General features: G+C 43.3%; 1 protein-coding gene across 7 annotated transcripts; it reads left to right on the top strand.

Annotated features, from left to right (window-relative positions):
- Nucleotides 1–1,157: 1,157 nt before the first annotated feature.
- Nucleotides 1,158–25,856, top strand: DNAJC8 (DnaJ heat shock protein family (Hsp40) member C8). 7 transcript variants are annotated; one of them, XM_086331227.1, is made up of 10 exons: nucleotides 1,158–1,263; nucleotides 4,402–4,503; nucleotides 9,306–9,416; nucleotides 12,539–12,595; nucleotides 16,085–16,151; nucleotides 16,670–16,764; nucleotides 18,302–18,373; nucleotides 21,064–21,155; nucleotides 23,466–23,541; nucleotides 25,046–25,856. In XM_086331227.1, the coding sequence occupies exons 1-10, from the start codon at nucleotides 1,186–1,188 to the stop codon at nucleotides 25,166–25,168; spliced, it is 873 nt and encodes a 290-aa protein (XP_086187353.1). In that variant the 5' UTR covers nucleotides 1,158–1,185; the 3' UTR covers nucleotides 25,169–25,856. The 7 variants fall into 7 exon arrangements, 5 of the variants coding, with proteins under 5 accessions (XP_086187353.1, XP_086187367.1, XP_086187359.1 ...); XM_086331218.1 differs by lacking the exon at nucleotides 1,158–1,263 and adding an exon at nucleotides 1,272–1,404; XM_086331241.1 differs by lacking the exon at nucleotides 9,306–9,416.
- Nucleotides 25,857–27,011: the final 1,155 nt, after the last annotated feature.

Below are 27,011 nucleotides of genomic sequence, written 5' to 3'. Positions count from 1 at the left end.
GGAGTGGCTTGCCATTGCCTTCTCCGGATGAAATACTATTCAGCCATAAAAAGTGATGAAGTAATGATGTGTGCTATATTTTGAAATAACCAGGAAAACATTATGCTAAGTGAAAGAAGCCAGACACAAAAGGTCCCATGTTGTATGACTGCATTTACGTGAAACATCCAGCATAAGTAAGTCCATAGAGACACTGGCAAGTATGGGAAGAAACTGCTTATTAGGTACTAAGTGTCCTTTTGGGGTGATGCAACTGTTTTGAAACTAGACAGAGGTGGTGATTACACAGTACTGAGAATACACTAAAGACCATTGAATTGTTCACTTTAAAATGGTTAACTGTATGGCATCTGTGCATACGTGCTAAATCACTTCAGTCTCCGACTCTTGGCGACCGTATGGGCTGTAGCCTCAATCGTGTTCTACTCTTTGCAACTGTAGCCCGCCAGGCTCCTCTGTCCATGGGATTCTCCAGGCAAGCATGCTGGAGTGGGTTGCCAGGCCTTCTTACAGAGGATCTTCCCAACTCAGGGATCGAACCCCTGTCTCATTATGTCTCCTGCATTGCTGGTGGGTTCTTTACCACTATCGCCACCTCAGTTCAGTTCAGTCGCTCAGTTGTGTCCGACTCTTTGCAACCCCATGAATCGCAGCACGCCAGGCCTCCCTGTCCATCACCAACTCCCGGAGTTCACCCAAACTCATGTCCATCGAGTCGGTGATGCCATCCAGCCACCTGCTGCTGCTGCTGCTGCTAAGTCACTTAAGTCGTGTCCGACTCTGTGTGACCCCATAGACGGCAGCCCACCAGGCTCCCCTATCCCTGGGATTCTCCAGGCAGGAACACTGGAGTGGGTTGCCATTTCCTTCTCCAATGCATGAAAGTGAAAAGTGAAAGTGAAGTCGCTCAGTCGTGTCCGACCCTCAGCGACCCCATGGACTCCAGCCTTCCCGGCTCCTCCATCCATGGGATTTTCCAGGCAAGAGTACTGGAGTCAGGTGCCATTGCCTTCTCCTCCAGCCACCTGGGGAACCCCAATTTAAAAGTTTCTTTAAAGGTATCTGGCTGGGCTGCGACCCCTTTAAGAGACGCAAGGAAGGGGCCGGGGCTGGAGAGGCGGGCCTGTAAGAATCACGTGAGGAGGCGCCTGCGCAGAAGAGTCACGTGGTCGCTGGGCCGGGGAAATGGCGGCTCCAGGAGAGAGCGGGGCTTCGGGTGGAGGAGGCAGCACGGAGGAAGCATTTATGACCTTCTACAGTGAGGTAAACACGGAGTGAGGAATGGCGGCACTGGGGCGACTCCGCCCGGGGCTATCCTCCCAGTGGGAGAAGGCAGTGATCCTCCTGGCCTGGACCGTTGGGCGGCCCCTCCTGTCTGGCCTTTTCCGCGGTGGGGGACTTACGGTGTGTGTGTGTGTCTCCTCCTGATACTGCAGGGGGGATCCCCTGGAAAACTAAAAAGGGGCGGGGGTCTGACGTTTGTGAGGAGGCGTCGAGTTTGGCCAACGAAGTGCTTGGGCGCGCGCAGAGTTCCCCAAGTTCGCGTAGTCGGGTGCTTTCTGCAGCTGGGAGATTGGGTCTACCTGGGGGCGAGTTAAACGGCTTGGTCCCCGTTTGTATTCAAAACGGAAGCACTCTCTACTCTTAGTCCTCTGTAGTGAGTTTTAGTAGTAGTTATTTCTGCCATTCGAGAATGCTAGGTATTGTGCATCATGCCATGTAGGCACTGTCTCCATTTTACAAATGACATACCTGGAGGTTTAGGGAGGTGAAATAATTTGTTCAGGGTCTTAGAGCAGATAATAGTTTGGTATCATGTTAGGACGGGAGTAAGTTTGGTTTGAGACTTATTTACTGTCGGTATCTCCATCGGCCCTGCGTAGTAGTTACTCAGTATTTGTTGAGTGAATGAATGAATGAGTTGATGAATGAATAAATGAAAGAAAAGGATGGTTCTTGGAGTCATAGGACCTCGGATTGGATTTTTGGATGGCTGTTAACATGACTGTGACTGAATTCTTTCAAGCCATTGATTTTGCTAATCAATTTTCACGTTTGTAGAACGAGGTTTATTATTAAAACAAGAGTTTTAATGAGGGTTAAAAGAAAGCTTCATAAAATATAAAGAAGAAGCTACTTTGTAAAAGTTAAAAACAAGGCTGAATGTGAACTTCTTTAGCTTGGCGTGGATTTGAGGAATGGAGTTGCTCTCTACCTGGCTGTGATGTATTCAGAGTTAAGCACCGTGTTAAATTCACCTTTTATCTCTGGTATTTGTAACAGTGCTCGCTACATAGTTGGGCTTCCCTAATGGCTCAGACGGTAAAGAGTCTTAACTGCAGTGCGGGAGACCAGGGTTCCATCCCTGAGTCGGGAAGATCCCTTGGAAAAGGAAGTGGCAACCCACTCCAGTATTCTTGCTCCGAAAATTCCATGGATGGAGGAGGCTGTCAGGCTACCGTCCGTGGAGTCGAAAAGAGTCGAGACGACTGAACGACTTCACTTTTGTTACATAGTAATTTCTCCGAAATAATACATTGTAAAACAACGTAGTACATCCACTTATAGTCTACTTTCAAAATGCCTAATTCACTTTGAAGTGTTAATTTGCTGGTAGCAGTGTTTTCTGGTGGCTCAGATGGTAAAGAATTTGCCCAGCATCTGCTGGTTATACAGAACACCCGGGTTTGAACCCTGGGTGGGGAAGGTCCCCTGGAAAAAAAGAATGGCTACTCTCCAATATTCTTGCCTGAAGAATTCCATAGACAGAGGAGCCTGGCGGGCTACAGTCCATGGGATCGCAAAGAGTGGGACACGACTGAGCAACTAACAATAATGAGTACTGAACAATTATAGGGGAACTTGTTTTAATTTCTTAATTTTTTTTTAAAGCAATCCTGGTTTGTTTAAATTTTAATGTCAGTTTCATCTGTGAGCTGTATTGCACAGATGACTGTTTTTTGTTTTTTTTTTTTTGTGGGACGGAATATTTTCTCCTGGGGGCAGTGACTTATGAGTGTTTTGCTGTAGTTTGCTCTCATCTTAGCTACCCAGCAATTATGAACAGAAGGGTTTTCATGAAATGAGTTATATGCTCATGGGCTATGGGTTTCATATTAGGTACTGTACAAACATCATGGGTGCCTGATTTTCCCTTTTGTGGCCCCATTGAAATGAGCCGTATCTCTTACGAAACTCCAGCAGTGCTAGAGCTTGCCCTTCAGACACTTTTTTTTTTTTTTTTTTAATCTACACATTCACTGGCATGGTTTGTTTAATGAGAGAAAATGCCTAAAGGAGGACCATTTAATCATCATTCAACTAATGTTTGTTGAGCACCTGGTATGCACTTCGCCCTGTATTGTTTAGCTCCTTGGAGAGATGGTAGTTGACAGCAGAAAGAAGAATCCTGTCTTCATAGGGCTTTCATCTTATAGAGAAGGCTAAATAATGAACAGATGTACAATATAGTGTTAGGTAGTGGTAAGTGCCATGAGGAAAAATGAGACTGGGGAAAAGAGAGTATGGTGGAAGGTGGGGAGTGGCGTGCTGTTTTACAAGAGTTAAGAGGGAAGGTGCTGAGAAGGATTAGCTTTTCCTGTTATTGAAATCCTTTCCAACTCTGTTTTGGCCATAGAAATAAAGATAGTATATATAATATGCCAGAGGTTCATTCCAACTAAAATTTCAGTTCTGACAGTGGCACCAAGGATGTTTTTCTGGGGCTAGCCTGGTGCTTGTTCTCCTTGGTATCGTGTTCAGGTCAGGGATTTTCCTATTAGAGTTAGAAAGATAGAGTTATTTGCTCCCTCCCATGTATTTTTTAGGTGTACTTTTTTTAGTGTCTATTTCAGTGTAATTGTATTTTTCCTTTCTTAAAAAGTTGTGAATTAAGTTTGAACATTCACAAGTACATCTTCCATCGTTAGAGTAGAAACTCTTTGAAGGTAATAGCTGTGACATATTTATTTTTGAATCTTCTTGCTCCCTGCTCTGGAGTCAAACTGTTGGGGTTAAAATTCTGGTTTATAACTTGAGTGATTGGGCAAAAATCTGAGTGGTTACAAAAAAGTTGAGTGGTTACAAAAAAGTTGAGTGGTTACAAGTCAGTTGACCAAACTCTTAGATTTGTTATCTGAAAAATGTGGATAATGGTGGTACCTACCATAAGGGATTGTTGAGAAGAATGAACACCTGTAAAGGTTTTGTAATTTCACATTATATTAAAAGTCAGTAATTTGTAGCTGTTGTAATTATTCCTAAAGTGTTTAGCAAAGTACCTTGAACATGTAGACACGCAAATAAATGTTTGCTGACCATGTCAGTGAGTTATTATTGAGATGACAATTTACAGTTCATTACTGAGCTTTACTAATGAGGTTTTTATTCCCTTTATTTTAGGTGAAACAAATAGAGAAGAGAGATTCAGTTCTAACGTCCAAAAATCAGATTGAAAGATTGACTCGTCCTGGTTCCTCCTACTTCAATTTGAACCCGTTTGAGGTGAGCCGTCTGATGTTAATGTGGCCTGTAGTAAGGAATTTTACCTAGCTGTGGGCAGACTTACTTCAAACACACACCTAATTGGTACTGTGCATAGTTGGAATTGAACTTGGGTGGCTTTATTGTGAGCAGAGCTTGCTGTCATCTTTTAGTAACCCAGATATATATAGATTTATTTTCAGGTGTGATGGAATAGCTAGCCTTGGTAAATTTAGGGTCTTTGATTTAATTTATTTGTTAAAACTTTCCTGTTTCACCACGATAAAATAACTCAACAAGCAAAAAATGATCATATGATTATAGACAGGCATGTAAACTTTTGAATTTCCTTAGTTTTATAACTTCAGACATTTCCTGATGATAAAAGTAAATCATGTTGTTATAAAAATTAGAAATATACAAATAGCAAGAATAGTCATGTATAATTCCATCTAAGAAAACAGCTGTTTATTTAAAAAAATTTTTTTTATTTGAAGTGTAGATTTTTTTTTTAAAGTATTATTTATTTATTTGGTTGCACTGGGTCTTCATTGCTGCGAGGGGTCTTTCTCTAGTTGTGGTGAGTGGGGACTACTCAATGAAGTGTGCAGACTTCTTGTCATAGCGGCTTCTCGTTAGATTCAGTTTATGCAGTGTTGACAAGAATAGCACAGAAGTGACACTGCATTGTCTCTGTCACCTGTAAAGTGGAACATGATTTTGATTTAGCCTATTACTAGTGATGTTAAGTTGATCTCTTAAAGAAGTGCCTGCTAGGTTTGCTTATGAAATTAGCTTTTTCCCCCTTTCTAGGAACACTTTGAGAATGTGTGAATATACTGTCCTTGTCGAGGTTTCAGTTTATTCATTTGTTAGTGTAGACTTGGGGTTTCCTATTTTATTCAGTGGGTTATGATTCAATATTATTTATTCTGATGCTCAGATATCCCAGATTTGACCAGCAGGTTACTTTTAAGCCCGTGCTTGCCTTTTCTTTTTATTTAATCATTCTTTGATTCATAGGCACTCTTGTACTTCTCTGAACCCAGCCTTGAATTAACCATTTCTTTGAGGATCTCTTGAACTCCTTTTAATGAAGAAGGATATTTAGAAGTCAAGATTTGGGTGCTGAGCATACCCATTGCCATTGTCATTACTCCCAGGCCCTGTTGGTAGATAGGGCTAAGGCGTGTGTGTGTCTGTGTGTACACACACATACATGTATTACATAAAAGTTCAACCCAACACCACAGGGTTTATTCTAGGCCGTTTTTCTTCCAGTGTTCATAGTTCCCTTCTCTGATAGCAGTCTGGCTCCTGTTATCTCAAAGTACTGGTATTTTATTTATGCATTTGGCTGCCTCGGGTCTTTGCTGTGGCACACAGGATCTTCACTGCGTTGTATGGAATCTTTGGTTGCGTTGCATGGGCTCTCTAGCTGTGCCACGCAAGCTTGGTAGTTGTGGCACTCAGGCTTAGTCGCTCCTTGGCCTGTGGGAACTTAGTTCCCTGATCAGGGATCAAACCCTTGCTCCCTGCATTGCAAGGCAAATTCTTAACCAAGGCCCTCCCACTGTCTCTAATATATATGTTTACTTAATTGATCCCCGTGTATGAATCTGATCTCCCATCCCTTCCCTCGTGTGAATGCCCTCCTCTCCCTGCTTCACTCTCATACCAACCCCAGGTTGCCTCACTATGCAGAAACCCTTCTCCCCACCTCTGAACTCTCAACTCCACTGCCAGGTCACCTTCGCTGTGGGTGTGGGTCTCACCTGGCTCTGCCCTCCGTGCCTGCCCTCCAGCTGCTGGGAACTGTCTTCATCCTTCCTGGGTCCGGCATCCTCCCCACCAGGCAGGCATCCTTCCTGTCCTGCTCTGGCTTTGACACCCCGTGTTAGGCTACCTTCCTCTGGGAACACCCTCGTCACCTTTCTTGGGTTCTGACTTCATACTCCAGATCACTCCCTGCGTGGAGGTCCTCTTCACTCTGCTCATGTTCCAGCTCTCTGTGCCAGTAATACCTGGGCTCCTGGTCCCAGTTGGGCTGCTCTGTTACTTTGATGCCCTCTTCCATGGACACCCACCTCACTGTGCCTCGGCTTGCACACCCCATGCTAGGCTTGGGTTTCACAGAGATGTCCTTGTTGGGCTCCTGCACTCTGTGCCCATCTATATTGGCAGTCTCACCCTGCTTAGGTTCTGACACCAGGGGGCAGGCTGCCTGTCCATAGAGATGCCCTCTTCAACCCACTTTGGCACTTCCTGTCGAGTTAGCCTTCTGTGGATGCTCTTCTCACCCAGCTTGGGTTCCAGCACCACGTGACTGGCTGACACTCCTCCTGGGGTTCCTGTCTTCTTTGTCCCAGGTAGACTCTGACGCTCTGCTTTGGCCATCTTGACTTCCTACCCAAAGTAGATGTCTACTTTGCTTGGTCCCACTTAACATATTTGAAAGAGAAGAAGAAAATGAAAAAGCTGAAACTTAATCATAACTAATCATTAATTAAGCATAACTTAACTGATCATTAATCATTTAGTTATGATTTTGGGGAGGACAGAGGGGAAGATGATATATTTGAAACGTGATAAAAGAATCTGACGGTATATCCATTCTGTTGTATTTTAAATTGAGATAGTATATACTGTGAAAAAAGTGAAAGAGGAGAGTGAAAAAGTTGGCTTAAAGCTCAACATTCAGAAAACGAAGATCATGGCATCTGGTCCCACCACTTCATGGGAAATAGATGGGGAAACAGTGAAAACAGTGTCAAACTTTATTTTTGGGGGCTCCAAAATCACCGCAGATGGTGATTGCAGCCATGAAATTAAAAGATGCGTACTGCTTGGAAGGAAAGTTATGATCAACCTAGATAGCATATTGAAAAGCAGAGACATTACTTTGCCAACAAAGGTCCGTCTAGTCAAGGCTATGGTTTTTCCTGTGGTCATGTATGGATGTGAGAGTTGGACTATGAAGAAAGCTGAGTGCCGAAGAATTGATGCTTTTGAACTGTGGTGTTGGAGAAGACTCTTTGAGAGTCCCTTGGACTGCAAGGAGATCCAACCAGTCCATTCTAAAGGAGATCAGTCCTGGGTGTTCTTTGGAAGGAATGATGCTGAAGCTGAAACTCCAGTACTTTGGCCACCTCATGCGAAGAGTTGACTCATTGGAAAAGACTGATGCTGGGAGGGATTGGGGGCAGGAGGAAAAGGGGACGACAGAGGATGAGATGGCTGGATGGCATCACCGACTCCATGGATGTGAGTTTGAGTGAACTCCGGGAGTTTGTGATGGACAGGGAGGCCTGGTGTGCTTCGATTCATAGGGTTGCAAAGAGTCGGACACGACTGAGCGACTGAACTGAACTGATACTGTGAAAGGGAATCACTTGATTGTATAGCTTACCCCTTTATTCATTAAGCTAATTCCTGTTTTCTGTGGAGATCTGATTGCTGAGGAGTAACATTGTTGGGACTAGGGTGAATGCTAGGATTTTGCTCTCCTGCCAGTTCTGGAGGTGGAACTTACTGCTCCATAGCTCCTGACCTGGTTGTAGGAAGTGTGTGTGAATGTGTAAAGAATACGGTAAGGTTGACACACTTGAGGAGGTGCAAGGTGGTGTTTAAGTTTGTAGGACTCCATGACTGTCCATTAGAACTTTTGTCTTTTCTATTTTTTTACAAATACGCTGGCCACTTTGTAGTACGATGTCATCGTCGTCTCTTTAAATTGAAGTGTAGGTGATGTTCAGTGTTGTGCTAGTTTCAGGTGTATAGCAAGGTGAGTCACTCGTGCATATATGTGTGTGTGTGTGAATATATATTCTTTTTCAGATTCTTTTCCATTATAGCTTATTACAAGGTACTGAATATAGCTCCCTGTGCTGTATAGTAGTAGGTCCTTGTTGTTTATCTGTTTTATATATAAAAGTGTGTATCTGTTAATCCCAAATTCCTAATTCATCCACCCTCCACCCTCATTGTCTTCTTGTAAAGTTGATTTTTGGCCCTAAGTCAGGATTAGGTATTCCTAGAAATTTAGGAAATCTTTCTGTTGAGGGGAAAAAAAAATCTTGTTTAGAAAAAAATCTTCAATTTAGGGAAATACTTCTGTTTCTTCATGCAACAACTCGAGACATCTAAATGAAGCAGACTTTTCTCCAGAAGTAAGCAGACTGGTCTTTCCTAGTAAGAAGTGATGTCATAATAGCTGTCCTGTTGGCTGTAAATTGAAATGTGAGTAGTCGTCCAATGTACCATTTTACTGAGCAGCAGGTAGAAGAGGGATGCTGAGGGGTCTTATTACAGGAATTCTAATCCACAGGGCATTCCCTGCCCCCGCCTCCTGCCATTAGTGCAGCTCCCTATTTGGACATATTTCTAACCTTCAGCTATTATCCGAGCATCTGTCTCTTATGCATCCTAAGAATGTCTCCTCCCCCACTTCTTTCATAAGCTTAGATGAATCTGTGCTCCTGTTCAGTCCTGCCTTCCTCATGTTCCTTTTTTCTGTTTAACTTTAAAGCCCCAGGAGGCAGCACCACAGACTTGTGTTTTCTGTTTATCTTGTTTGGCACTTTGGAAAGAAAGATATTTGTCTCACAGGACTCTGGAACTTGCGCATTATTCACAGGTCAGAGAGTTCAGATATGACCTAAGACTGGATTTCTCTTTCAAGCAGAAGATCCTAAAGGTGACAGTTGCACTTTATTTGAGTTCAGGAACTTATATTGATGTAAATGCCACAGTCAAGCGTTTTCATTTCTGTGTGATGATTTATTCACTCGCTGAGGTCCAAGACTGTGGATTTTTCTTTGCAGCATCTCCAAAGCCTGAGACATAGTAGGAGCTCAGAAAAATCTTCCAAGAGTCTGAACAGACCTGTGTGCTTCCTTAGAGTCATACTGATTGACATAGTATTTATCATTTTGGTAAGAATTACTTGTGACTTGTCTGTTCCTTCCTTTGTGGACCTTAAATTCCAAGAGAACAGTAGTGAGCACAGTATCTAGCAATCCCAGTTGCTTATACATTTGTATTGAATGTATAAACTGGCTTCAAAGAGGTTTGGGCTGGTATAGGCCCGTTGTCTTTACTGTTTCATGGCTACATATGGCACCTGCAATGCTTAAAGATAGGAAAGGAGCTGGATTAGCTAACTTTGAAGGCACTCAGTGAATGTATGTCGCAGTGATCAGTGTATGTATGATCTGAGTCTTGGAAAAATAACTTTGGCATGTGTGTGTCGGTATGTGTCTGTTATACATTTTTGTTGTTGTTTAGTCGCTAAATCATGTCCACCTCTTCTGTGACCCCATGGATTGTAGCCCACCAGGCTCCTCTGTACATGGGATTTCCCAGGCAGGAATACTGGAGCAGGTTGCCATTTCCTTCTCCAGGAATCTTCTCAACCCAGGGATCGAACCTGTGTCTCCTGCATTGGCAGGTGGATTCTTTACCACTGAGTGACTGGGAAGCCCTATATTTATACATACCCCATCATTTTTGCCAGATCATCAAAGTAAGCTGTAAACATTGATGCTTCATGCCTAAGTATCTTAGCATGCCTCTTCTCCAAACAAGAACACATTTCCACATAACCACAACACTATTACCACACCTAGGAAAGACCACATTACTGCAATTCAGTAAACATCATCAGGCATAGAATCCACACTCAAATAACTCTAATTGTCCTAAAAAAAAAAAAAAACCCAAAACCCTAAGTTATAACTGTTTTAGTTTTTAACCTGGGAACCAGTCAAGGTTTATGAAATACATTTGGCATGATTGGTTCTAGATTGTAGCTTTATTGAGGCTTTTTTTTTCTTTTTTGTGAGGGCAGGATGATTTCCATCCTTTCACGTTCATCTGAACACCTTTTTGGGTGTGCTGGACTTCCATCTGTTTGCTCCAATGCATTCCTTTTTTTCAGAACCAGGAAAGGTAGGGTTCTCTAAATATTTGTGTGTGTGCAGTTATCTCCCTTTGTCTATAAATCTCATTTAGCTGCATTTTTCCTTTTGAGTGACTCCCCCCACCCCCAATTCCTTTCTCCCTTGGGGTGGTATGGTGGGGCACACTCATTCTTGAAAAGTCTTTGTTTTAAAGATTTTCCTTTTCCCTCATCCACAGTTGTATGCCTGATATTTGAGAATTGGTATTCTAAAGAAGTCTCTTGAATGTAGGGGTGATTCAGCTTCCTTGCCTACCAATAACTCTGCTGCTGTAGGTGGGCTGTTTGAATGTTTGGACAGCTTGCTATAAATCTTGACATTACTTGTTGTCAAGTTTTTCTGAGACCCTGTAAGCATCTGACTAAGTTTGGCAGATTATTTTTCAGTTTTAACTTCTTTGGTATGTATTTTTCATTTCAAGATTTTTTTTTTCTCTTTATCCCCTTTAATGATAGATCATCAGTTCTATTAACCTCAAACACACTTATAGCTGACCTCTGTCATCTTTCCTAACCAGGCATCTCAAGCTGTAATATGATTCAGATCACCTGGGGATCTTGTTGAAATCTTGATTCTGATTCAGTCACACTGACGTTGGGGCCTGCTCTTCTGAATTTCCAACAGACCTTCTCACCCTGTGCCCTTTAGCCCTTCCTTACGCCTTGAATACTAAGTAAATAAATAGATACTATGTTGAATCTATGGAGTAAACTGTGAAATCATCTGGTTTAATTGTATTTCTTATAATGAACCCTTCTTTAAAAAACTGTGTTTATGGTAATTAAAAAAATGTTTTCCCTTATTTATCTTTGCATTTCTAAGTGTATAGCAGCATGTTCAGCAGGTGGTAGCTACTGTGTAAATGTTTGAATGAATCTATGTTGTGGTGGTGGGATCAAAATCCTTGATGAGGAATGTCAACACCAGGATACCCAGGGTTGGAGAAGAATGATAAAATTTGTTTTTAAACCGTATTGAGCCCAAAATAACAGATCTTCCCGCCATTTCACTGTGCACTAGTTCTGCTGAGCTGGAATCGGAGTTTCCTGGAGTGAGCCCCAGGCGTTGCTCTCAGGTTTCCACTCCGGGTTGAGAACCATTGAGCTGTGTAAATTTTAACATGGAGCCAAGTCGCATTTCTGAATTGAGGTGAAAATCAGGATATATTTAAAGTGATGAAAGGGAAGAACTTCCAACCAAGAATATGCTACCTGGCAAGACTCTTGTTCATATTTGACAGAGAAATCAAAAGCTTTCCAAACACTCAAAAGTTAAGAGAATTCAGCACCACTGAACCACCTTTACCACAAATGCTAAAGGAACTTCTCTAGGCAGGAAACACAAGAGAAGGAAAAGACCTACACAAAATAAACCCCAAACGATTCAGAAAATGGTAATATGATCATACATATTGATAATTGCCTTAAATGTAAATGGATTAAATGCACTAACCAAAAGACAGACTGCCTGGATGGATGAACACGTGTGCATGGATCTCCACTTACCACATCACTCTACTTAAGCCTCCAAATTGTATGTAATAATTTTATAAATGTTTCCATTATGGCTTGCACTTGTAATTATCTTTTATTTAGTTTATTGTGAAAACTGATAAACATCTTTTACTGTTGTTATAAAAATCAGATAGTCTTGTGGGGGGGTGCTTTATTTGAAAATCAACAGTTTTCCCTCATTTAAAAAAACAAACAGGTAGCCAGCCTAATTATTTCCTTGTTGAGTTGCTATACTTTTTCCACATTTGCAAAGATAAGTTAGAGGGTGGGTGCTTTTCTTAATGAAAAGGAGTGAATGAAGGAGGAAGGCAGCATTTTTCTCATGGTCTGGAAGCATGTACTGGTTATAGTGTAATTTATTATTTTTCTGATGGAGTGAAAGTAACCACTGAATTAATTGAGAACCCTGAAACACTGTCACTGTTACTCTGTTACAGGTTTACTCATTTCTCTTTCTTGAACATTTTTTAAAACTGTTCTACAACACTGACAACTGTTAGATGCCAATTATAATTATTGGGGATCTCTTAAACCTATAAATTCTTTTAATCTCTTTTACAATTTTGATTTTAATTCTTCCAGGTTCTTCAGATAGATCCTGAAGTGACAGATGAAGAAATAAAAAAGAGGTTTCGGCAGGTATGGTACTGTATTCCTGTAATAGGTGGAGTTTGAGCCTTTTGAAAATGTGTTGAGCACATGATTTTCTTAGGACTTAACTGTTACAACTTTTGGGTGAAATTTTAACTTTTTTTTTCCTTCAATTTTGTAATTCTTAAAAAAAATTACAGTGACTTAATCTTAAATAATTGAATGACCATAGCTTACCTATGATTGGAGAAGGAAATAGCAACCCCCTCCAGTGTTCTTGCCTGGAGAATCCCAGGGACAAGGGAGCCTGGTGGGCTGCCATCTATGGGGTCGCACAGAGTCAGACACGACTGAAGTGACTTAGCAGCAGCAGCAGCAGCTTACCTATGAATAGGATGAATTTAACATCCAAATAGAATCTCTCCAGCCCCTTAATTAAGAGCGGGAAGTACAAGGTAGAGTAGAAAGCTTTCACGAAGTCATACTGTACAGTACTTACCAAATCCCCTGGCTTCTAGGAGAGAACATGTTAAATGATTCATAGTAGTGATTTACTTTTAAGATCCCATTCCTCAATAATTCTATCTTTTGTGAACCTATATGAATACTCAAAAAATACCTGACTTAATATAAAGAGTGCTTTCAGAAAGTTCTCTCAGAAAGGAGATCCAAGACCTCTGATTATTACTCATTCTAATATTTAATAACTCAGACTGTAGAGTTTATAGTAGCCTTTTAAAACACTCTTCCAGTCTGGGGCTTCTCTGTTGGATCAGACGGTAAAGAATCTGCCTGCAATGCAGGAGACCTGGGTTCGATCCCTGGGTTGGAAAGATCCCCTGGAGAAGGGAATGGCTACCCACTCCAGTATTCTTGCCTGGAGAATCCCATGGACAGAAGGGCTGGACGGTCTACAGTCCATAGGGTCACAAAGAGTCAAACACAACTGAGCGACTAACACTTTGACTTTCAGTCCAGTTTTGACAGCTGAGTAACCCCCAGCATTTTCCTGTATGAGCTGAATAATCATACTCCCTCTAATGTCTTTGGAAATTAAAATTTCCTTATATTTCATGCCTTTAAAATTTCTTTTTTCTTCAACTTACATCTTTTATATACTTTATTTTAAAAAGTTGTTTTTTGGCCACACTGTGAAGGATGGGGATCTTAGTTCCTCCACCAAGGATCAAACTTGCACCCCCTGCAGTAAAAGCATAGAGTCTTAACCATTGGACCACCAGGGAGTTCCCTGTGATTGCTTTTTCAATACAGCCATTGCCTTTCCATTGCTGACTCGTAATTATCTTCAGATCTATTATTAAGCCAAGGTGTTTTTAATCTTTGCCTACCCAGTCATTTCCCATGATATAACTTGATAGTTTTTTTTGGTTCCTGAGTTCTACTCTGCACTTATGTTCAGCGTTTGCCTCTTTTTCTAAAATTTCTAGTTTTCTAGTGTAGTACATTAGCAGTTTTCCCCAGTTAAATAAGCATTTATTCAAATTCATAGTCAAAACTTTTAGACTATTTATGTAACAATACAAAGAACTCAGATTTTTTGTTTAGTTGTTAATAGGCCCTAATAGCGGAGAAGGCAGTGGCACCCCACTCCAGTACTCTTGCCTGGAAAATCCCATGGACAGAGGAGCCTGGTAGGCTGCTGTCCATGGGGTCATGAAGAGTCGGATACGACTGAGCGACTTCACTTGCACTTTTCACTTTCATGCATTGGAAAAGGAAATGGCAACCCACTCCAGTGTTCTAGCCTGGAGAATCCCAGGGACGGATGGCCTGGTGAGCTGCCGTCTGTGGGGTCGCACAGAGTCAGACACAACTGAAGCGACTTAGCAGCAGCAGGCCCTAACAGTTAAGAGTCTGTGCTGGAGCTGTATGACTTGAGTTTCAGCCTTGGCTGTACCTCTTACAAGCACTGTGAGCTCTGGCAACTTACTTTCAACTTTTCTGTGCCCTGTTAGCTCATTTGTAGAATTCATGTAACACTAGTGACTACCTTGGGATTGTTAATAAGGATTTGAATGAGGTTACACACAAGCAGTTAGAATAGGTCTTCTTTATGTGCTGTTGTTTATGTGTATTGGTATGCTAAGTTCTTTACTTGCATTATCTCATTTCATCTTTACAACAATCAGTGATCTAAAGGTATATAGTATTGTCCCACTTACAGAGGAGGAAACTGAGGCGGAGATTAAGTGAACTGTTCAAGGTCTCACAGGTAGTTGGTGGTTGCATTTGGAATTGGAACCCAGGGTTCTGGCTCCAGTAGTGCTGGGCTTAGCATTAGATGCCCACTTGCTTTCATCCCAGCGCAATCCCTGTGTTCAAGCTGTTTCTGTCTTTCAGTGACAGGTCAGTGGTTCTGAAAGGGTCACCTGTGGAGGTTTTGTTTTTAATTTTTTAGTCATAAGAAGTTTTAATTATATTTTAAAAAGAAAGAATAAAACAATGAGAGCCCATATATTCACCTTCAGTAGCTGTGTATTTTTGGCTGAATTGTAAATTACAGACACCATGATACTTAATACCTAAATACTGAAGCAGTTATCCCACCAAAGTAAAAGAGGACATTTTCTTTTTTCTTTTTTAATAGGAGTATAATTGCTTTACAGTGTTGTGTTTCTGCTGTACAACAATGTGAATCAGCCATGAGTATACATATATCCCCCCGCAAAAGGACATTTTCTTGTATAACTGCCTGTCGCACCTAACAAATCAACACCAGTTCCTTTGTATAATATCATCTGATACCCAGTCTGTTGCTGTGTTATGCTCAGTCATGCCTGACTCTTTGCCACCCCATAGACTGTAGCCTGCCAGGCTGCCCTGTCCATGGAATTTTCCAGGCAAGAATACTGGAGTGGGTTGCCATTTCCTACTCCAGGGGATCTTCCCGACCCAGGGAAGGAACCCACATCTTTTGTGTCTGCTGCATTGGCAGGCGGATTCTTTATCACAGAGCCACCTGGGAAGTCTGTGATACACAGTCTAGTAGAGATTTAAAAGAGATTTAAAAAGTACAGATGCCTGCGACTCATTCAGAAGGTCTCAGGCTGGAAAGTAGACCTCTGTATTCCTAAAAATCTTTACAAGGTTCAAGCATAGCTGGAACTGAGAGCTACTGCTTCATATTAGAAATTCTTTCAGGAAAGAGGTGATATCTCAGACCTGTTTAATCCTCTTTAGTGCTCCATACGAGAAACATAAAAGGAACTTGGTACTTTTCATTTTTCCCTTCCCTCACCCAAAGTATCAGAGCATCTTCATGATGCCAGGCTGATATTTGTTCTCAACTAGCTGTTTTCCACCTGTGTGCATTTACCTGTTGATATTTGAATTTTATTAAGGACTAATATAATACCTCTGGGCATTTTATGACATTTATTAATTTGTAAAAAAATGCTTCTGGCTAACTGTTTTTGCCCTAGTATCTTAGAGCTTTTGGTTTTAGAGAGGTGCAGTGCCGGTGAAGAGTTGCTAAATGTTCCTCTTACTGAAAAACTAACTTTTCTCTGATTATAGTTATCCATACTGGTGCATCCTGACAAAAATCAAGATGATGCTGACAGAGCACAAAAGGCTTTTGAAGGTATTTGTAAATTTACCTGCTTGTGAGTAACATTCTGTCAATGCTAAGGACTAATTGTTCCTAGTCCTGGATCAAGAAAAGAATGTTGTAGTTTTGTCTTCTGGTCATGAAGAAGCTGTGGTTTTCAGAATAGTTGTCATTCAAAGCAGAATGTTACTGTTTAGAAATAGGCCTTAACTTTGCTTAGTTAAAACTTTTGTGTGCCAACAAAGACTATTTCTGCGTAGGCTCATTTTTTTTTTTCCTTTGAACATAAAAAATAATTGGAAGAATTTGATCACTGAATTAAATCTAGATATGGTGTAATTAGCCTTGAGTGCATATTTAATTTTCTTCCAAGGCTCTCAAAGAAAGTCATTGCCGTAGTTGTATGTTTTTAAATTAGTGTAACAACAGTAAATAATTTAACAAAGTAGGGAATGCTTTTAGATGGCACAAGTCCATTTGCACTGCCTGAGTAGAGTTCAGACTTTGAGAGGGTGTTTGCAGAAACAGTTAATTTCAATGTTTTGCATTAGCTGTGGACAAAGCTTACAAGTTGCTACTGGATCAGGAACAAAAGAAGAGGGCCCTGGATGTAATTCAGGCAGGAAAAGAATACGTGGAACACACCGTAAGTATTTATAGTGCTGCTATGTTTACAGGAAGTATTAGTGCGCCTTGGGCACCCTGCAGGAGGGTGAACGTTACTGTTGACATAGCAACGCCTGCCTGGCCTGACTGCCCCTGCGGTCTCCGCTTCTTTGCGGTGGCTGTGGTCATGCACAGTGCGTGCCTGAAGCTGGCCTTCACTCCTGGCGCTGAGGGTGCGTGGCCAAGACGCTGCACCTACCTCTTCCCCTAGCACTCCTGTATGTGGAAAGCTCTTCTTGTCCTCTCGGCACTGTGCCCCGTTCTGAGAGTGGAACAGTAGAGCAGCCATGCTGCTGCTTGGCCCTGGACTGTTATCCTTGTCTCTGTGGAAGAGCTGAAACAGGGGCTTGAGAAAGTCTGGCAAGGGCATATGAGTACATTTTTACAAAAAAATAGGAGGTACATGTCTGTGTTAATAGCAGGGTTGGGAAGGACTCAGCTGAAATGAATTCAGTTATAGCTGGCTGTATTTTTTTGCAATACCTAAATCTCCTGAGTGGTAGGAAGTGTTAATAAACTATCTTAACTATTTTCTAACTAGCTATCTTAAGAGAGGTCTTCATTTTAATTTTTCGCCTGCTGGGGCAAAACTTTTGAGGCTGTTTTATAAGGGCAATTTCTATTGGGAGTGAATATAGATGTGACCTTTTATTTGAAGAGCTTTGGTATCTGTAACAACTGTATAACCAATCATAGTGATGAGGCCAGTTTAGATGAAGGAAATGAGTAAAAAGAAGAGACAGACTGCCATAATTGTGTCTTGTTGGTCAGACGCTGGAATTCGAGGGCCAGATTCTGGTAGACACCCAGGAAAGGACCTGATGATTTGTCCACTAATTATTGTAATAGTTACCCTTCCTCTGTATTTTGCCTGTAAAGGAGCTACCACTCTCAGGCTGTCTGACCACAGGGTGGCAGTAGGGCCTTTCTGAGCTTGGAAGGCACTTGGCGTTTTGCTGGACTGAATGGTAATTTATTGGAGTAAATGCCATTCTTATGTGAATGGATATATTTATTTTCTGGGGGGATCTCAATGGTGGCCAAAATGATGTGAAAATTGTTGGTTTAAGAAAGTTTCCCCATGACAGTTACCCAGAATACAGGTGTAGAAATGCCAGAAAACAGTCACATTTGATGCCACAAATTCTGTAGCTTCTTTAAAACTTGAAAGATCTACTTTCTTTGCTGTAAACACATAACCACAAGCCCTGAAAGATACATGCGTAATCTGTTCAATGTGTCAAAGACTCTTTGGATCTGGCCTGGGATGTGAGTTGGGGACAGCGCCCCTGTTTGTCCCCCGGTGTTGGATTTTAGATGAGGTTGGAGAAGGGACCCTGGTTCCTTTTTTTCTTCGATTGCATTGCTGGTTTGGAGGGGAGGCAGGGGCTTATCTTTTTTCAATGCAGACTTTTTGTTACAACTGTAGAAAAGCGCACACATCGTATGTGTGCAGCTTAATGGATATTCTCAAAGTATAAGTGCTCATTTTTTGATGGGAAAAAAATTCTTTTTAGGTGAAAGAGCGAAAAAAGCAATTAAAGAAGGAAGGAAAGCCTACAAATGTGGAGGAGGATGACCCTGAGCTGGTAGGTTCAAAACGGGAAAGGCCACATCCTCTCGTGTGAATGCTTCACAGCCGGTGGGTTAAAGAGAGGGAGTTGTGAAGACTGATGCGCGCATGCTGGAAGCAGTTTACCTTAAAATATTAACATGTACATTCATTCTGCCTTTTGAAAAATCCAACTCTTTGGGGGACAGAGGACTACGGCTTTTCCTTTGAGGATGTGTCTGCTTGTTGGAGCTCACGCTTGACTTCATAAAACATGCAAAGCATCGTCCATAGTTCCTGTTTTTAATTACTCCTGAAGAACATTGCAAACTGCAGTACCTATGAAGCAGACCAAGAGCAGAATCCTAGATTGTTGTTTTCAGATACCTCACCTGTACCTTGAATTCAACAGCAGTTATTTTTAGAGTCTTATGTTTGACTCTTTCTAAAGCATTCCACTTGGTTTTAAAAGAACCAACAAGGGCGTCCCTGGTGGCTCAGTGGTAAAGAATCCACCTGCCAGTGCAGGAGACTTGGGTTCGATCCCTGATCTGGGGAAATCCCACAGGCCTCGGAGTAACTAAGCAGGTGTGCCACAGCTACTGAGGCTGGAGTTGTAGAGCCCAGAAGCTGCAATTGCAGAGCCCACGCGCAGCGGCTACTGAAGCCTGCGTGCCCTGGAGCCTGTGCTGTGCAACAAGAGAAGCCACCACAGTGAGCAGCCCGTGCACTGCGGCCTGAGGGTAGTCTCTGCTCACCACAGCTAGAGAAAAGCCCATGCAGTAAGGAGGATCCAGCAAATAAACGCACCAACAAACATTTGTTTTTATAACCACATTCATCAATTTCTGTGATGTTTTAAATCACCTAAGTACGGTGCAGTTGCAGCTGGGATAGTTAGCTTGGGGAGCAACCACAGTGACTCTGGGTGCACAGCTGTCTACCAGCTGTGGGTACCCGTTGTGCTTCAGGTTATAATATGCTTCCGGGGAAATGCCAAGCATCGGTCGATCCTGTGGGCTCTTCAGTGGGGATTGGTTAAGAGAGAGATTCTACTTATATGTTTGTGTCTCATTGCCTCACTAGCCTGGAAAATTTCAGGTCATCTTAATCTTGCCTCAAGTTAGGTCAAGTAACTTGACCCACGTGCTTATCTTAAAAGATTCATAGAGGGGCAGCTGTCTTGCTAGGGCTGCTTCCTATCAGCTTCTTCCATCAGCAGCTCGTCCCTGCTTCTGTGTGGTAGGTAACACTGCTTCTTGAGAACTGTTAGGCCATCTTTTCCGCTGAATTTTGGGTTTACTCCATTTTAGTATTGTAGTTTTTTCTCCTCAGCCCTACTTTCCCTTCTCTTTATCCTTTTTAGTCTTTTCTGAAGACTCTTATATATTCCTTGGTCCTTCTCTGTTGTTAAGAACCTTAACTTTTTTTTAGTTATTCCCCTCCCCCCACCGATTCTAAAGGAGCGTATGCTAATGATAGAAAAATCAGAAAAAGCAGATAAATACAAAAAAATTAAAACCACCAGAAACGGTCCATCCAGGAACTTTTAAAAATATTGAAATATTCCTGTGGCTTCCATCGCCTCTTTCATTGTCCTTGTTAGGGACTGGAGTTTGCCAGCATTGCTTTCCTTGAGCGCTGCCTGGCAGGTAACAGTGTTCGGAAGTGATAGTAATTGAGGATTCCTTTATTCCCCTTTTTCTCCATATATCACCCTTTACTCTAGTGTTTTTGAATTTAGGATATAAACCCTCTGAAATCTGCATGATGGGTAATTTTTTTATATTTCTTTGTGTATTGAAAATATACAAAGTGTTTATATTATGTTACAAATATAATATGGTGTTATTTTTCTGTCAACGTGTGAGTCAGAATACAAGTTCAACTGCGTGCAACTGAGACCCCAAATGATGGTGGTTTGAACGAGTCGGTGCCCGTTCTCTCCCCAGTGTAGTCGTCTTTGGGAACATGGCTGCTGGACTGTGCGATTCTAGGGCTCAGTGTCCTTTCTGTAGCTCTGCCACCAAGTGTGTCGACTTCATTCTCGCAGTCCAGGAGATGTGGTCACCCCTCACGGCAGGGTAGAAGGAGAGGCCAGGAAGGAAGAGGTGTGCTCCCTCCAAGAACATTCCAGAAAGTAGCTGCATCACTTTTCCTCACAATTCATTCACTGAAACTTCAGTTACATGGCCACAACTAGCTACAGAGAAGCCTGGGAGATGCAGCATTTATGCTGGGTGGCCATGTGCCTTGAGATAAGGGATAGTGCCAGAAGGGGAAGAGATAATGGGGTGAGGATGGGGATAACTAGTAGCTCTGCCTCAGTCGAGAGACTTCCGGGACCAGTCTGCTTTACGGCACCTGCGTATCACTAGTTGTACCTCAAGTGGTGCCTCACTCAGACTAATTATAAAATATATGTACAAAGAAAAATTGGAGATTATTTTTGCAAGTTGGAAAGGGCCCTCTGAAATTTCAGTGGTTCTGATAAGCAGGTCGAGTTACTTTTGTTTTCCTCATTGATGCTTTTTTTACCAGAGCAAGGCTCCTCTGTATCATCCCCATGTGGAAGATTCATAGACGGATGTGTTATTTATCTCCCAGGAGAGAGCCAGCATCAGTTTTTCCTTGTTGGTCTAATTTGCTTTTGTCCTGGGCTCTATAAAAAAATTTAATTCAAATTGCTGATAAAATATTTACTTTACTTTTTTTTTTTTTTGGTAGTTCAAACAAGCAGTATACAAACAGACAATGAAACTCTTTGCTGAGCTGGAAATTAAAAGGAAAGAGAGAGAAGCCAAAGAGATGCATGAAAGGTATATATTGGTATATTTGTTTAATGTTAATGTTAAGTCACTTGCTCAGTCGTGTCCGACTCTTTGCGACCCTGTGGACTGTAGCCACGAGGCTCCTCCATCCATGGAATTCTCCAGGCAAGAATACTGGAGTGGGTTGCCATTTCCTTCTTAAGCCATGTCTAAATACCTAGAGTAACCAAGATGGTCTTTGGGGATTTTTCTGATGAAGCAATTACTCTGCAGTACATCATTTAAGTACTTGAAATAGCAAAACTTTGGAATCACTAGGGTAAGGAATTCTGTCTGACTTCTGGGAAATGTTGAATAGGTTTGTTCTTAGGGCGTTTATAATCAAGAGTGCCGTGTGTTTTCTTCCTGATTTCCTGGAGTGATGATGTTCAAGCTGGTTTTAGAAAAGGCAGAGGAACCAGAGATCAAATTGCCAACATCCGCTGGATCATGGAAAAAGCAAGAGAGTTCCAGAAAAGCATCTATTTCTGCTTTATTGACTATGCCAAAGCCTGACAGTGTGGATCACAATAAACTGTGGAAAATTCTGAAAGAGATGGGAATACCAGACCACCTGACCTGCCTCTTGAGAAATCTGTATGCAGGTCAGGAAGCAACAGCTAGAACTGGACATGGAACAACAGATGGTTCCAAATAGGAAAAAGAGTACGTCAAGGCTGTATATTGTCACCCTGCTTATTTAACTTATATGCAGAGTACATCATGAGAAACGCTGGACTGGAAGAAACACAAGCTGGAATCAAAATTGCCGGGAGAAATATCAATAACCTCAGATATGCAGATGACACCACCCTTATGGCAGAAAGTGAAGAGGAACTCAAAAGCCTCTTGATGAAAGTGAAAGTGGAGAGTGAAAAAGTTGGCTTAAAGCTCAACATTCAGAAAATGAAGATCATGGCATCCAGTCCCATCACTTCATGGGAAATAGATGGGAAAACAGTGGAAACAGTGTCAGACTTTATTTTTCTAGGCTCCAAAATCACTACAGATGGTGATTGCAGCCATGAAATTAAAAGACACTCCTTGGAAGGAAAGTTATGACCAACCTAGATAGCATATTGAAAAGCAGAGACATTACTTTGCCAACAAAGGTCCGTCTAGTCAAGGCTATGGTTTTTCCAGTGGTCATGTATGGATGTGAGAGTTGGACTGTGAAGAAGGCTGAGCGCCAAAGAATTGATGCCTTTGAACTGTGGTGTTGGAGAAGACTCTTGAGAGTCCCTTGGACTGCAAGGAGATCCAACCAGTCCAATCTGAAGATCAGCCCTGGGATTTCTTTGGAAGGAATGATACTAAAGCTGAAACTCCAGTACTTTGGCCACCTCATGCGAAGAGTTGACTCATTGGAAAAGACTCTGATGCTGGGAGGGATTGGGGGCAGGAGGAGAAGGGGACAACAGAGGATGAGATGGCTGGATGGCATCACTGACTCGATGGACGTGAGTCTGAGTGAACTCCGGGAGTTGGTAATGGACAGGGAGGCCTGGTGTGCTGCGATTCATGGGGTCACAGAGTCGGACAGGACTGAGCGACTGATCTGATCCTCAGCCAGAGCCTTCTGTGTGAATAGTGGCTGCAGTTTTGGTGAGTATTTCGTACTGTGCAGTGCACTGTCTTAGAGTGTACTTACTGCCCTAAAGGATGATTTGTCTTCCTCATCAGAAATCTTAAGGCTGGGGCTTCCCTGATGGTTCAATGGTTAGAACGCCATGCTTTTCACTGCTGAGGTAGTCTGGTTCGATCCCTGGTCAGGGAACTAAGTAAGATCCCAGAAGTCAAGCAGTGTGACCAAAAAAAATAAAAATAAAAAAATCTTGAGGTTAATTTAGTTTACATATTTTGTATTGTTGATTGGTGTTCAGCAATAACTAGGTTTTGTTAGTTGGGATTGTGTGAAGTGGCTTGTTTGGGGATAGGGTTTTGTGCAGAAATCCTCTTGAAGGAGAACTTTTGCTGTTGTGATGGTCACTGTCACAGAAGTAAGGTGGCCTGGCTTCTCGGGATGGATTTGTCAGGGTCTGAGCCCAGAACCTCCGGTTAGTGTTGGCTGGGCTTTGATGACCTGATCTGTCCATCTCTGTAACGGCAGTGCCTGTATTTTGCCCCACAGCCCCGCCCACGGTCTCATCTGCGTGTTTTAGAATGAGACGTTCGTGAAGTGCTCTGAGCTCTTTCCAGGAGAACCCTAGGGAGTTGGCTGACTTTGTATGCTGGCTTCTGTGGGGAAGATGCCTAACTTGTATGGTTAACACAGTCTCCAAGTACCATCTAAATCCTGTGGTTTGGTTTTCCCTCTAGGAAGCGACAACGGGAGGAAGAGATTGAAGCTCAAGAAAAAGCCAAACGAGAAAGGGAGTGGCAGAAAAATTTTGAGGTAAATTTCCAAGGTGACGGGGGACTTTTATTCCAGAGGGAGAAGGCTTCCCAGCTGAGAAACTTGATTGCTGGGCAGTCCCAGGACTGCCTGGGGCAGACTGTCAGGGAGACTGTGGGGAAGAGTAGGGGCTTTGGGGACCAAGTCCTGCCTCAGCCGCCTCTCTGCTCCGGAGCTTGTTGGCAGGGGTGTGACAGGCACAGCTGCCAAGTGGGCTCAAGACAGTGGGTCACACATTTAATTTAGGGATAAACGTGGAGCAGTGCCCCACTTAGAGGTCTGTGAGTAGAACCCGAGGTTCTCTTGTAACCCCTGGTGTCCTGCCTGCGGAGAGACTTCGGGCTTGATTCCTCTTTGACATCCTGGTTCATCCTTCAGAGGCTCAGCCCAGTTTCCTGAATTGAGCCACATTTGGTCTTACCTTCTGTTAACATTTAGGATTCAGGGTAGGGATAGGCTAACCAGAGATGCTGGCTTTGTTTCTGTCCCGCCAAATGTGTGCAGAGAAAGAAAATGAGAAGGCCCCTCTGTAAGGGGAAGGATTCCTGTGGCCCTCCCAGCACAGCTGGCCGGGCATTATGCTGATTTCACACCTCCAGCCAAATTTTAAGGGGCAGAAGGAAGGTTTGGGGGAAAGAGTGACTGTACTGTTGGCCAGACAGGTGGCTTTGAGCAAAGGATGCAGCCTCTGAGCCCTGGTGTCTTGGTTTGTGAAGTGGCATGACACACCGAAGCTTTTTGTGAGGGTTAGAAATGTTATTGTTCAGTCACTAAGTCGTGTCTGACTCTGCATCTCCACAGACTGCAGCACACCAGGCTTCCGTCCTCCACTGTCTCCCAGAGCTTGCTCAAGTTCATGTCCATTGAGTCGGGGATGCTATCTAACCATCTCATCCTGTCATCCCCATCTTTTCCTGCCCTTAACTTTTCGTAGCATCAGGGTATTTTCTGGTGAGTCAGCTCTTCACATCAGGTGGCCAAAGTATTGGAGCTTCAGCTTCAGCATTAGTCCTTCCAGTGACTATTGAGGGTTGATTTCCTTTAGGATTGACTGGTTTGATCTCCTTGCAGTCCAAAGGACTTTCAAGAGTCTTCTCCACAAGAGTGCTTCTCGTCAGCACAATTCGAAAGCATCAATTCTTCAGTGCTCAGCCTTTTTGTTATGGTCCAACTCTCACATCCATACGTGAGGATTAGAAATAGCATGCACTGTTATTAGAAATAGCACTAAATATTTAGGCCAGAGGTCCCCAGCAAAGGATAGCCTCATTGTCATGAGTTTTACTTGTCTCCTCCTCCTTTTCAGCTTGTGGCTTCTCCTGCCTTCTAGGGGGTGGTATGACTCTTTCTTGGGCCCATGGAAGTGGGGGGAAACCTCTGCTTTGTTATACTGTGATTATTCCAGAGGACCAGGCCAGGTCAGCATACAAGGGGGATGGCAGAGCAGGTGTAGCCCTTCCTGTCTCCAGCTGGTTTCCTCACCTCAGACCCCTTTTGTGTTTAGGAAAGTCGAGATGGTCGCGTGGACAGCTGGCGAAACTTCCAAGCCAATACGAAAGGAAAGAAAGAGAAGAAAAACCGGACCTTCCTGAGACCACCAAAAGTAAAAATGGAGCAGCGTGAGTGACCGCCAAGGGTCACGGCCACAGAATCCTCCCCAACTGTCTCCCTCCTGCTTTGAAGGACTCATTCTTTCCTCCCATTTTCACCCCAACATAGAGTAGTATTTGCTTTTTAGTCCATTTTGTTTTCAGTACAATTTAATACCGATCAGAGTAATTCTTTTGTACATTGAAATGAGGGGCTCGGTTTAAAAAGAAACCTCCCCCGATCCTCACCCCCCAGACCAACTGGGACCGGAAGGTGCTGCCTTCTCTTCCCACAGCCTGTAACTTAATGTTTTGTACTTCACTGAAGTGTGATGGTTAGAAGCGTCGTGTGTAGTCTGTGGAAATCATCCAGTTAAACACACTGCTGACACTGGTGTTGCCGTGACTTCAGAGACAAGCCTGGGCCACCTTAGGAAGCCCCCTCGCTTCAGTTCCTTGCTTCTGGGCGTGGCGTCCTTCGAAGCTCCAGATCAGATGGGAAGGCCACCGGCACCCAGAGTGGTCACTGGGCGCCCCGATGTCCCTGGAGTCCGGCATGTGCTTTCCCATCTGACTGGCCAACCCGCGTGGCATGAGGCTCCAAGCCACCCGACCTGTTCACTTTCCAAAGAGCTAGCCGTGCTCCATCCCGTACCGTGGTGTCCTCGCCTGTCTGCATTTGTTAGTGGTAATATTCTGTATGTGTAATAAATTTTTATACCCTAACCACTCACGTACTATTGCTCAGGTGTTATTCCACGGGTGGGTCTCTTGTTGGGCTTGGCCCAGCTGCAGAGTGCTTTGGATTTGGACAGACCTGGTTTCTGACCACTTATGTGCTGAGCCCTAGTTTTTTTCACCTGCAAATGGGAATATAGATCACTGGTTACTTTTAGGGAGGATTAGCTACAGCTTATGTAAGGTAGCTACCATAGTGCTCAGCTGGTGTTGCCAGTGTTATTTCTATGAGATGAAAATACTGATTCTTGTGAGGATTAAATGAAATAGTGTATGGATGCATCCTGTCAATGGTATATATACTCTGGTGTCCTGCTGGCTGAGAGAGACAGGACTAGCCCTTGGGAGGGACAAAGGAGAAAGAAAGCTGACACCTGAAATGTGAAGATAGAAACTGGGCGACTTGAAGCTAGACTTTGACAAAGTTGTGCAGTAAAGAGTCCAGTAATCGCCGAGGTGTGATGTCTGGTAGTGTCAAGAGATCCTCCAACTTGTGACTTGCTTCTCTGTGGGAGGGGACAGAAGCTTGGGCGTCTTACTGTCCTTCTAAGTGCAGCTGAGCCCAAACTGCAGGTGACGAGACCACCAGGGTGGCTGGGTGGGGTGCAGAGAGGAAACTTTAGTCACCCTGCGGAGTGACCCGTCTGAGGCAATGCTGCCCCCCCTGCGCTGGGAACATCCGTATTGCCCCCTAGCTTGAGCGCCCCCACCTCACTCCAGGATGGGTGTGTACTTGCCCACCCCTTCCCTGGAGGTTGTGTGGTGGTCACAGTTCAGCTGGCTTTTGTAAGCTCGTGAGGACCAGGCCCTGTCTTTGTCCCCAAGGAGGCTGTGTCAGTGATCAGCTCCAGGTATGCTTGTGAACCCAACAAATATGCTGGCTTAGGAGTAAAACGTGAACGCCATGGGCCCTTGGCACTGACCTCATCTTCCTGGAGCGTGTGGGTGGTGAACCGGCATGAAAGGTTCGTGTGCATCCACCCTCCGAGGAGGGGCCCTTTGATCCTGTTCTAAGTAGTTGGGAGTGCTTCCTGGAGAAAGTGACCTTTTTGAAGTTGGACACAAATGGGGCCTATCTTCTCACAGAAGTCTGGCGGCGGGCTGTCTCCGGGGTTGTACATGACCTCAGCAGTGCCACCGAGG

The sequence above is a fragment of the Bos grunniens genome, chromosome 2, assembly GCF_055505025.1.
Source record: "Bos grunniens cultivar Pamir isolate PY7600 chromosome 2, Bosgru_T2T1.0, whole genome shotgun sequence".
Taxonomy (NCBI): Eukaryota; Metazoa; Chordata; class Mammalia; order Artiodactyla; family Bovidae; genus Bos; species Bos grunniens.
This window is presented reverse-complemented; position numbering and strand designations above follow the sequence as displayed.

Coding starts and splice junctions, on each gene's coding strand:
- DNAJC8 (XM_086331218.1), top strand. CDS start 1,282: ATGGCGGCACTGGGGCGACTCCGCCCGGGGCTATCCTCCCAGTGGGAG. Junction 21,156..23,465: donor GCCAAAGAGATGCATGAAAG/GTATATATTGGT, acceptor TTTTCCCTCTAG/GAAGCGACAACGGGAGGAAG. Junction 23,542..25,045: donor AGTGGCAGAAAAATTTTGAG/GTAAATTTCCAA, acceptor TTTTGTGTTTAG/GAAAGTCGAGATGGTCGCGT.